Below are 13,219 nucleotides of genomic sequence, written 5' to 3' on the forward strand. Positions count from 1 at the left end.
GATCGCCGATCACAGAAAGCAGTATCTTTTTAAAGCCTTCTTTTTATCATGTAGAATTATTTATAGTGATGATCCAATCAAGATTTTTAGACATTTATTCAGGGCCTGAATTTCATTTTTGAAAATGAATCCCTCTCTTAGGTGACTCTTGTGAGAAGATTTTTGTATTTTTCATTTGAGGGGTGGAGGGGGGCATTTTTTAGACATTTTTCAAAAATATATATTTATCTCACCTAAATGTTTGATCATGCACTGTATTTTTGTTTTTACAATTGTGTAATTGTTGCACAATAGCTTACACAGCGCAAGCCTGATTTTGTGAGCTGTATGTGAGGTTCACACATACTCCGTTTGCAGTGCGTATGTAGTCCATGTGTGGTACAGAAGCAGCACAGACTGTGTTTTCACACAGGAGTCTGCTCCTGATCCGTGGCTGTTTACCACAAATACAACATTTATCCATTATTTTGATTTTAAATCCAAACATTGTTATTTAAAATGCTTTTTCAATGTTGTGATTATTTTTTTACACAGTACAGTAATACAATCTTTCATCAATTATTCAGTGCTTTTTACTTTTGCATTTACTTCTAGATTTATATATTAAGTTTCTAAAGCAAAGCATTTAAACTACTTTTCTTACATTATCACAAACATTCTAAATTAAAACTTACCATTGACAGAAACAGTCAGCTCTAGGGCTGGACGATATATATATATAAAAAAAATATATGCGATATGTTTGCATTTGCTTTTAAATAATAAAAAAAACATGATTTTCTTTTGTCCCCATTAAAAAAAACAACAAAAACTATTTAGATTGAACAGCTATTGTTACAAAGTAAATACTAAATGTTTAGTGCAAATTTAAGCAGTTAAAAAAAATCTAGACCAAGTGATCACTTAAATTTAAACAGTTAAACAAAATCTAGACCAAGTGATCGCTTACTGCTTTTTATTAAATTAACACATGTATATGTAACTGAAGTAGTGTAAAACAAGTACAGAAAGTGCATTCTGTCAAATTTTTTAGTGCATGCAATTCACAATTTACACTGTGCAACTGGGGGAAATAATTAAACTGGGATAAGTATTTTTTTTACAAGTTTTTAGCTAAGAACACAATTCTGCTAACTGTCTCTGGTTTAACAGAAGCTCTGTGGCATGAAACTATGTTCCCACTGGCACTAAAAACCCTCTCAGATGGGGAGCTAGTTGCTGAAGCACATTGGTATTTCTTACATATATATTTATAAATTAATACCAAAGACTTATGCACTCTCTCTGTCTATATTATGAAAACTGGTAAAACAAGTGAAAAATATTATATGAGTGAAATTCCGAATAGTAATTCCAAATTGCCATAGCCTATGTTTCTCTATTCAAACAACAGCGGTTGAGTAAGTGTATTTATTCAGCGATCACAAACGCAAACAATATAGTCGAGATCTCATGAGAGACACTTTCATTAAGATCGCTAAACTCCAGCTTGTTTGTTGGTATTTTCAGATCATCGTTGGCGGCGCTTCCGCAATGAGGAGCCAATTTGCATGGTTGCCAGATTGCTTAAAATAAGCAAAACACCGGGCAGAAAATGTATCCTTGTAACAGCGAAGCTCTGATTCGGGGATTTGAACTCTTGATATCTGGCAACCGCACTCATTAAAGCTCGCGTAGTAGAGGCATGTAGAGCAGTCCGCAATAACACGTTGTCTCCTTTTTTGGACGTTCGGCGAGTTCTTTTGGGAAAGTATGCTTGAATTTGAAATATTCGATATTCACAATATTTTTTAATTTTACATCGTCGTCAAAATTATTGCGATATTAATTTATCGCTAATATTCGATATATCTCCCAGCCCTAGTCAGCTCAACTGCCTTTTCTTTTGCATTTAAATCTTTATTACAAGCAATCCTGCAGTTAATAAAGAACTTTGTTTTCCTGCCTCCAGGAGTGCATCTATTATTGTTTATCTAGAAGTGCTCTTTTCCTTTAAGCCTAGCCAAAAAGTCATATGTGTTGACTGCAATTGCAAAATTTTCGTGTCAATCCAAGCTCATATTTACCGCAAACAAAGTGCTGTCACTTTAATTCAGCGCTTGCAGTACAGCAAAAATAGACTCGGTGCGGAAACGATCTCTGCACTGCTGCAGACACACCGCTTCTAAACGCACTGCCGGACCGCAACCGTGTGTGCAGTGTGAACGCTTTAATCCGTTAACATGAGCGCGGAAAAATATGCACTGCAAACAAAGTAATGTGAATCTGGCGTTATGTGTGTGTGCGCTGCTAGTGTGCTTGAGTGCACGGTCTCCAGGAGAACACGCGAGCATTGAATGGTTAAACACTGGTGAGAATTAAAAAGAAAAAAAATGCAATTTATAAACTTCAGTGACGATGCGACACTGCCTCGATAGTGCAAGTGACAATTCGTGTATCAACTATGCAGCTCACTTATAGAGCAGACACGATGTGATTTGAAGCCATTTGCATTTTGAGAGGGAAAGAGAGAGCGCGTGCGGTGTTTCACTCATGCTGTTTGTGAAATTATGTCTCACAGAATTTTTTCCAAATTACTTTATAAGTTATTTAATGAAGAAATATGAATTGTACCTCACCTAAAGCATGATAATAATTTCACAAGCGCCAGACAGAGACTGAGACGGTGCCGCTGCATGTCATGCCAAACCTTCTCACGGCAGGCGCGTCATCAATCGGAGCACCCCTGTTTACAGCAAGCCGTTTTAGGACATTTCCCTTTAAATGCAAATGAGCTCTGCTCACCCCACCCACAGTTCTCTGACAGACTGTAAACTTTAGCCGCATTCATCGTGAAACTTGGTAACTAGCACATTATTAGGAAAGGCGATTTGCAAAATTCATTAAAAAAAACGTTTACTCACTTCTTCTGGAGGTGAAGCTGGATCACGAATGATTCGTGCGAACATAGACGCATTTAGGTAGGTCGGGGATGCATTCCCTTCAAAAACAAACGTAATCCACTGCGTCTTCAGCGCCTCAGATGTCAGGAGTAAATGACGACTGCTATGTTCATTATTATATCCAACAACAAAACACCTCAATCGCTTAGGAGCTATTCTTGTCTACCCCTGGTGTTGAAACAATGGCGGACTGATGACAGCTCACTCAGGGCGGGTCGAAGGTAAAACGCCAGTGTCAATCAACAATCGTGGGAGCGGCCTTGCCCAGTGTGACGTCACACTGGCAGGAATCTGAGAACGGCTTGATATGAAAAAAGGGTTTGGATTTATCGAGATTTAAAAAAAAAAAACACTGGGTGGATTTTTATCATTATAGCGTGGTTGTGTACACACACTGCCAACACACATTTCAGTTCAAACAACATGTAAAAGTGAATTTTGCATCTGATGACCCCTTTGGTAACACTTTAGATTAGGGAACACATTCACTATTAACTATATGAAGTTAAATTATAAAAAGAGTTTTCCCTCAATAGGTATGGGGTAGGATTGAGGGATGTAGAATATGGTCAGAATTAGGGCTGTGCAATATATCGAAATATCGCAAATGTACATATCGCAATAAATGTATATTCTTTAAAATGGTATAACAAATGTAAGTAGTTTTCTTTTGTAGAATGTTTGCTTCTTTTGTTGAAAGCCTGTAAGGTGACCTTTCAAACTAAAAAGTGGTTTAACATGCTAAGGTTAAGTCAGTAAATCTGTTGTTTGCCAGTGAACCACGACAGTGTTCCTTAAGCAGGAGAATAAGTGGTGTTTGTTTCTTTACAAAAACAACCTTTTGCAAGTTCTCTTTAATGTCTGACAGGAGATATTGAAGGAGAACCCATTTGAGGATCCCATGGTCCTCATGCAGAAGTTTGAATTAAAGATGAGACAAGCTGTTACTAGTGGAAAGAGAAGGGGGGATGGACATGAAAAGATGGCACATTTCTTTGTTCAGCAGATCAGATTGGGATGCCGCAGCCCGTAGTTTCAGTTTTCCTGCCGCTGTGGTGTAGCTCAGCTCGCTTCTGCTCTCTCTTCTTGTGGTTGTGTTTGTTTTCTCAAAAGCTGTCGGCTTTCCGTGCATGAGACACACCTGCTGTCTATACCACAAACTCAAGACTGTCAAGTACAGAATCTTACAGATGAATATTACAAATGCAATACGATTGAAAAGGAAAATGATCCAGTGAGTGAAGCAGAAACAGAGAAATGTCTTTGAAAATGCCATGACAGCTTGATTTGTGCTGTGGAAACCTATCTATAGATACTTCTCTGACCACAGCAAAATAAATGTCAGCTACAATGTAGCTAGTCAGCTACATTTAGATGGGTTGTTCATCATATTTTGTTTTCACAGGCCAACCTGAATGACTCTCATAATCAAATGGTCGTCCACTGGGCCGGAGAGAAGAGCAATGTCATAGTAGCGCTCGCGAGAGACAGTGTTGGTGCCACAGATCCCAAGAGCAGCTCGGTGAGTATATAGTTTTTTTCCCCCTAGATCATTTCATAACTTTGACTTTCAAGATTGTATACGAGTCTATATATATCAGACTATTCACTGTAAGATACAGAGAATATCTTTACCGGCTAGCTTTGCTTTTTAGTGCTCTCTGAGTCATACAGAAGGCCCCCCTCTGTTTTTCAGTTCCCTGCACTTTTATTATATCATCTTAAATGCTGCCAGATCCAACTTGCTGCACTTACTGCAAAGACTCTCTTGCACCCTTGAATGTTACTTTTCCATCTGCGTGGCAATAATTGCTAAGTTTTCAATAATTGCAGAGCATTATCTAATGCAAATGCAAGAACAAAAGTGGTGCGGTCGTACTTTATGGGGCGCTGGAGCTGTTATCTGCTCACCCGTGTAGTGCGTTACAGGTGTTCTTTGTGAAATGCAAGACAAAGCAAATCAAAGTAAAAGTTCACCAGTTTCTCATAGGAAATTACAAGTGATTACAGTTAGTGTATTACAGAAATGATCTGTTCCAAAGGCAGCACTTTTTCAAAAGATTAACTGCCTAATTATGATCACTTACATTCTTTGAGCCAACTTCTAGCAGATTTACATGTATCCTCTTTGGAGAAGACAATCTCAGAATGCAGTCTGTAAAATTTTGCATCCAATATGTCAGACACATGAATTAAATCAAATACACTTAATTGTCCTTAAAGGGAAATTTGTCTTTTGCTGCGTCTCAATTCGCCTACTCATACTATTCCCTAAAAGTATGTACTCTTTTTGTGAAGAAGTATATACTTTTGAGTATGTAGCAGAATAGTATCCAAGCTTTGGGACATACCTACTTTGTCATAATTGCGTCTTTAAGGGACACTCTGTTGCTTAGTTATGTGCGTTCTGTCAGTGTTTAAACTGCCCTGTCAAACATCTTGTCACAGTTAACATCATCCACATTTAATTTAATTTGATTTCCTGCGGTATTGAAGAGAAATAAAGAGACACGTGGATCTGCCAGTTGTAGGTTTATGCAGAGAACTTTCCTTATGTGTTATAATGAAGATAAAAGTTCAGTGTTGTTACAGATGAAATATAATGAGGATAACATTAAATAAATTATTTTTTATCAGGTTAGATAATGATTATTTATCACTCAAACCTCTTTCTCTACATGTCCGTCAGTCTCACATGCCATGTTTGTTAAACCTAGGAGAGTGGCTGTGCACAAAGGCTATTTCCCAAAAAAAAAAAAGGGTCAATTTCGACTTTGCTATGACAATCTGGCGCTTCTGAATCAGCGACTGTAAGTATGTTTTGTTACTAGTTTAAGTATTTGCTATTGACTGTTCAAATGCGGAGTTTTGCGCAGCCGCAGAGTAACACGTCGTGTGTGTGTGTGAGGAGAACAGGGTCACATCACAGGAGAGTGAACTGCCTGTCAGAAATCATAGCATGTCAGCTGTCTTAACCGCGACTCTGTTGCCCTTTCGGGCTTGAACTGATGGTAACACTAACAACATTATTAACTGTCTTGATATTTACTTTGAAAGCTGAAGCGATTATGGTAAGGGGCGTTACATTTCTGACGCGTGCTTATGGTGTTCGGCCAATCACAATGCACTGGGTCAGCTGGCCAATCAGAGCAGACTGCGCTTGTCAAAGGAGGGGGTTTTGTTGAAAAAGACGTGTTTGAGAGAGGCGGGACATAGAGGAGCTACAATAATGTACAGTATTTGAAAAATAATGTGTTTTTTGAACATTAAAGCATGTCAGCATATTCTGTTACACTAAATACACAAAATAATGATCTTTAAAATTGCATCATATGACCCCTTTAACACTTTTTATTAGGGCTGGGTTTTGACACAAATTTCACGATTCGATTCGATTCTCATTCACAAGCTTGCGATTCGATTCGATTTGATTCAATATCGACTATTTTGGATATATATCAGGTACAGTACATGCCAAATTTTCTCAAGGAAAAAGCATTTCTCAACTAAAATATACATGAGAGTCTGTTGGTACTACATTACTATAATATTGAAGGTTAAAACTGACTAATTTGTTAAAATTACACTTAATGAAAAATAATAAAGTTACAATTACATAATATTTCTACAATTCGTTTTTTTATATATATAAACATGGTGGCTGTCATAAAAACTTGATGGATTTATTCAAACATAAATTAGACATTGAAGAACAGTAAAATTTATAATGAATAATATGTTATAAGGTTTATGGTCACCGAATATGTTTTTCTGAGGTAAATGCGATGTTACGTGACATTGTTTACAAGCCGTTATATTGAGGTCTTTGCACGGCTGAAACACTGATTGAGCGATTACATGAGACAGGATACGGCACTCTTTCTTTTAACTTGCCTTCGGATGTTTGTTCATGTTTATTTTGTGCTGAAACTAGAATCTGGCGCTTCTGAATCAGCGACTGTAAGTATGTTTTGTTACTAGTTTAAGTATTTGCTATTGACTGTTCAAATGCGGAGTTTTGCGCAGCCGCAGAGTAACACGTCGTGTGTGTGTGTGAGGAGAACAGGGTCACATCACAGGAGAGTGAACTGCCTGTCAGAAATCATAGCACGTCAGCTGTCTTAACCGCGACTCTGTTGCCCTTTCGGGCTTGAACTGATGGTAACACTAACAACATTATTAACTGTCTTGATATTTACTTTGAAAGCTGAAGCGATTATGGTAAGGGGCGTTACATTTCTGACGCGTGCTTATGGTGTTCGGCCAATCACAATGCACTGGGTCAGCTGGCCAATCAGAGCAGACTGCGCTTGTCAAAGGAGGGGGTTTTGTTGAAAAAGACGTGTTTGAGAGAGGCGGGACATAGAGGAGCTACAATAATGTACAGTATTTGAAAAATAATGTGTTTTTTGAACATTAAAGCATGTCAGCATATTCTGTTACACTAAATACACAAAATAATGATCTTTAAAATTGCATCATATGACCCCTTTAACACTTTTTATTAGGGCTGGGTTTTGACACAAATTTCACGATTCGATTCGATTCTCATTCACAAGCTTGCGATTCGATTCGATTTGATTCAATATCGACTATTTTGGATATATATCAGGTACAGTACATGCCAAATTTTCTCAAGGAAAAAGCATTTCTCAACTAAAATATACATGAGAGTCTGTTGGTACTACATTACTATAATATTGAAGGTTAAAACTGACTAATTTGTTAAAATTACACTTAATGAAAAATAATAAAGTTACAATTACATAATATTTCTACAATTCGTTTTTTTATATATATAAACATGGTGGCTGTCATAAAAACTTGATGGATTTATTCAAACATAAATTAGACATTGAAGAACAGTAAAATTTATAATGAATAATATGTTATATGGTGCATATATTTAGCAAAATGTCCCTCTATACAGTTTATTTTTCTATCTGACTAATGAGTTTATGGTCACCGAATATGTTTTTCTGAGGTAAATGCGATGTTACGTGACATTGTTTACAAGCCGTTATATTGAGGTCTTTGCACGGCTGAAACACTGATTGAGCGATTACATGAGACAGGATACGGCACTCTTTCTTTTAACTTGCCTTCGGATGTTTGTTCATGTTTATTTTGTGCTGAAACTAGTATTAATGTGGAGGAGATGATCGGTTCACGTGCGCTAGTAAACTAGTGTGAAGGCGCATGACTCGCCGTCGCTTTACTGATAGCGCTGTGTTTCTCACACATGCAAAGAGAGAGAGCGAGAGTCTTGCATACCAGGCTGAATCGACGCGCTACATGTAAAGCATATTCTTTGTTGTATTTTCCTGTCAAAATAACAGTTCATTTAGAATTATTCAGCTTTTAAGAACAAGCAAAAGATATGCTGGTTTCTCGGCAGTGGGCAGAGCTAATGCGCGAACAGCTCTCGTTGGTTGGCGCTCATCTATTACCGACCCTGTTTTGATTTCAGCAAATCAGTTCGAGCGAACGCTGACAATGTGATTAATATTCATGAACCCAGCAGATAATAGTAGTAGTAGTAGTATTTTTTAATATTAATTACTATTACCTATGACCAACAATATCTTAAAGGGGTCATATGATGCGATTTCAAGTTTTCCTTTCTCTTCGGAGTGTTACAAGCTGATTGTGCATAGATAAAAGCCCTGAAGTTGCAAAGACTAAAGACTCAAAACCAAAGAGATATTCTTTATCAAAGTTAAGACTCTGCCACGCCCCCCTAAAATGGCTCATTCTAACACGCCCCCACATATCTACCTCACTATGTGGAAATATTTGCATAATGTGGCCCAAATGTGCACGCAAAAAAGAAGGCGTGGTTTCAGTAACGCTGTTATTGTTGAAGCAGCCATGTCAGGGAGAAGCTGTGTGTTTCTAGGCGAAAGCAAAAGCACCGGAGAAATGTCTCCGTGATGTCTCGTGAAAACTTGAGAGGGAACGTCTCTGGTTACTATCGTAACCTCGGTTCCCTGAGAGCGGGAGCGAGACATCACGGAGGTCGCCGTGTTCGCTGCTCGACCAGCTAAGTGGCATTCAGTATCAGAATCTGACGTAATTGTCGCGCGTGCACCGCCTTTTATACTGCCTCTCGAGCGCATCAGTATTTGCATGCGATTTGCATACTTCGCGACAATTGGCCAGTCATTTGGACTGGCGTGAGCCAATAGGACTTCAGGAAAGGTTGGAAGGGAAGGAGTTCACATAACGGAGAAATGTCTCCGTGATGTCTCGTTCCTGCTCTCAGGGAACCGAGGTTACGATAGTAACCGGAGACGGTTTCTCGGCAGTGGGCAGAGCAAATGCACGAACAGCTCTTATCTATTGGTTGGTTGGTTGGCGCTCATCTATTACCGTCCCTGTTTTGATTTCAGCAAATCAGTTCGAGCGAACGCTGACAACGTGATTAATATTCATGAACCCAGCAGATAATAATATTAGTAGTAGTAGTAGTATCTTTTAATAATAATTACTATTACCTATGACCAACAATATATTAGTTATTTAAGAAGCCATTCCATTTTACAAAGATAAGCTGATTGGGTGGAATCGTGTGTGTGTATGTACCTACTTAACAATATTTTGGGGACAAATTTGTACCCAAAAGTGAGCAAAGCCTGACAAAATTGGCAAAAACCTCAATTTGTGGATGTCCTCATTTGTAAAACTGTTATAAAAATAAAGTGAACAGTTTTTTTTACTTTTGAAATTGTAAAAATGCAGAAAGTTTTCTGTGAGGGGTAGGGTTAAGGTTAGGGGTGGGTTTAGGTTAAAAAGTGTATAACTACAGTGGGGCAAAAAAGTATTTAGTCAGCCACCAATTGTGCAAGTTCTCCAACCTTGTGAAGACTTACAGAAAACGTTTGACCTCTGTCATTGCCAACAAAGGGTATATAACAAAGTATTGAGATGAAATTTTGTTATTGACCAAATACTTATTTTCCACCATAATTTGCAAATAAATTCTTTAAAAATCCTACAATGTGATTTTCTGGATTTTTTTTTCTCATTTTGTCTCTCATAGTTGAGGTATACCTATGATGAAAATGACAGGCCTCTCTCATCTTTTTAAGTGGGAGAACTTGCACAATTGGTGGCTGACTAAATACTTTTTTCCCCCACTGTATCTGTATATAAAAACAATAGAAGTCTATGTAATGTCCCATTTAGATAGCTAAGTAAACATGTGTGTAAAATAGTATATCAGTCTGGCAAGTAAACAAAAAAATGTACTAGCCAATGGCGATTATATTGCCAAGGTGTGCGTAGAGGGTTGGATGGGAAGTGCCCTTCGACGTGCCGTCCATTAACTGAAAACATGCTAGAATAACTGATTCTTGGGATTTAAGAATCGATATCATTCCATAAGAATGAGAATCGATTATAGGGATGTAACGATTAACTGCGAGCCGGTTGAAAATCGATTCAAATATGTGACGATTCAAATCGGTTGAGATGCTAAACAAATCGCGATTCATTTAGGGGTAGTTTATGAATCCATGTCTGAGGGGAACTTACTGTCTTTAGAAAAGTTTAGATGCAGGGCTCTACAGTGCGACCATTTCAGTTGCATTTGCGACTGAAAACTACTGCGTGCGACTATGACATTTTTAGGAGCACCAGTGCGACTGACCAGATAATCATCATACTTGTGATTGCGCTCAGGGGAGCTTCAGAGGTTTCTACGTGTTTTTGCAGCGTTGAGTGTATCACAGACATATCTCATGAATCCTTTCATAAGCAAAGTGAGAGATTCATTGCGCAGTGTAGAGAGCTTCGTTGATTATAAATGTGAGATCGAAATGAACTAAGATGAGTGACATTTCTGCACACGGGCGTTTCTGAACGAATCTAGTGAGTCAGTGATTCATGATTACTCATTCATAAAGACAGTCACTTGATTCATTCCTGAATGAATCAGCTGTTTGATCGAATCAATTGAATGAATGATTCAGTGATAAAAATAAGACTTGCCGCCTCCTGCTGGCAGTTTTAGTTTCATTTTTAAAGTATCTTATCAGTTATTTAAATCATTTAATATTTCTATATTTAAAATGTTATATTTAAAACATTAATATCATCATGAATTTATGGATTTATTTGCGCTCATTCCACGTCTGAGCCTCATTAAATGTCTGAAAGTACACCAAGCCACTTTTTGTGTTCTTCTGTGCCACCTCTACAAATTAATTTTATTAATACTGATTTCATTTGATTGGTAACTTATATCCCTTATTCGACTTGTTCTTATTCTGTCGTTTTAATTTAAAAAAAATTAAAAGCTTATAAAATATAATTTTAAGAATTTGACAAAAGATGACATAGGCCTACTTTTAATAAAGTTAGAGGAGTCAAATAATCACCTCGTAATGGGAAGACTACTTTTTGATAAAATTTTGGATTATTGATTAAGGTGCTCCTAAAATTTTGAACGTGCTCCTAAATTTTTAAAGTTAGGAGCACAAGTGTGTTAGCCGTTAGAGTATGCATCGATCTGCACTTCGAATTCTAACCGGAAATAGTAAACTATCCGGGTGCCTTTGGAATACTCATTTCAACATACTACGATTTGGGACACACTAATTCTAATTTCAAATACTATTTTGGGAAGGATAGTATGTAAAATGGGATACAGCTTTTGACTCATAGTGCATAAAATGAACGTTCCCCTGCCAATTGTAAGTAAATAAGTTAAAGAACAATGATATCACCTAAACCATCATAATTCTAACCATCATAAAAATTGTGACTAAATGCAAAAAAAGTGACAAAAGAAATGTTAAGAAAAATATTTCAACCAATACTGAAAACTATTGATTAACATAGTTAAATCCAATATGGACTATGTTTATTAGGGATGTAACGATTCACTCAACTCACGATTCGATTTTCTCATAATTTTTTTTACAAAATGAGATTGAAGACAAATTATACAGTAAATGAAAAGGTGTCCTTTTATTAGGCAATTGCTGCACGTTTCTTTGTAATATTGAAATATAACAAAACTAAATTGAAATTTAAAAACAAACCCCAAATCACAATAAATAAGATACACAAATAAAAGAAATCTCTTCATATAAACAAACTAAGGCTTTGTCTGTGCTCTTTCCATTTAAAATTGGAAATTGCATTTTAATCATGATCCAAACAAAGATGTTGCATACATGCAACATGATAAAGTTTTAAATCTAATTAGATTGTATAATTTCGAAATTTGAAGCAAAAACAGAATGGTCTGACTTCAGTTTTGTGAAACTCAATATAGAACATATCTGAATGAAACGGCAAACGAGCTGAATGAGACGCAAATTCACTCTCTGCCAGCAGGTGGAGCTTATGAATAGCAATGATACAGTGTTTCCTGGGTTACCGCTGTAAACAAAGCAGAGCTGCTGCTTGCCAACTCTGTTAATTTGCATCGTGCAGAGGCAAGATGAAAAGAAAATGCTGTCTAAACATTTCTAAAGACAGTCAGTTCCCCTCAGAGATACATTCATATAAACTCCTACCCCAATTGTATCACGATTTGTTTAGCATCTCAACCGATTTGAATCGTCACAAAAATCTATTGGAATCAATTGTATGCAAAGTCTTAGGACCAATCCTAATTCTACCCCTTACCCCTACCCCTCCAACCAAAAGAGAATCGAGACACGATTGTCTCGATTCTCTTTTGGTTGGAGGGGTAGGGGTAAGGGGAAGGGCCAGACAGCCCTTCAAACGAAGATTTTTCGGGACCACACTTCAAACGAAGGGGTATGAATTATCTCAGCGTAAACCGGCTTCAGGGGCAACATGGCTGCCCGAGCGAACAAAAAGACACATAAATGTAAGCATTTTTTGCATTAATAAAGATTTTAACGAAAAGTAATAATTTGTTTTATGTTACATTCAATCGTGAGTTCATATTTACGGTCATGTTACTCAAAAAAATCGCTAAAGTTTGCTAACGTCATATTATTACAGACTGCACGATAGTGCCACAACATATTTTCATGTCTGATCAGGGCGATAACCACCATAGACATTGAGGAGGGCTAGTACCCCCAATAATTATAAATCAATAAACCCTTTCCTAAAATATTGCCAATTAGAGAGAGAAACAGAGAGAGAGAGATGAAAGTTGCGTGTATGCGCGTCTGTGCGTTTCTCTTTTTAGCGAAAAGTTGCTCTCATTGCTGGAAAATATAATGTAGTGATTCAGTATTTAAACTTTTATTAATAAAAGTCGTGGGGCAGCGTTGACAAGTTTCTTTGCT

The 13,219-nt window shown here is 37.3% G+C and overlaps 1 protein-coding gene across 1 annotated transcript in view; it reads left to right on the plus strand.

Moving 5' to 3' along the window:
- sorl1 (sortilin-related receptor, L(DLR class) A repeats containing) overlaps positions 1-13,219 on the plus strand; it is a 107,391-nt gene that overhangs the window by 6,933 nt on the left and 87,239 nt on the right. Inside the window, exons 2-3 of the mRNA XM_016273568.1 lie at positions 4,348-4,475; positions 4,808-4,907. Coding sequence (XP_016129054.1) covers positions 4,348-4,475; positions 4,808-4,907 — 228 coding nt within the window. The remainder of the gene's footprint in view (positions 1-4,347; positions 4,476-4,807; positions 4,908-13,219) is intronic.

This window comes from Sinocyclocheilus grahami, unplaced genomic scaffold, assembly GCF_001515645.1.
Source record: "Sinocyclocheilus grahami isolate Dianchi unplaced genomic scaffold, SAMN03320097.WGS_v1.1 scaffold79.1, whole genome shotgun sequence".
Classification (NCBI taxonomy): Eukaryota; Metazoa; Chordata; class Actinopteri; order Cypriniformes; family Cyprinidae; genus Sinocyclocheilus; species Sinocyclocheilus grahami.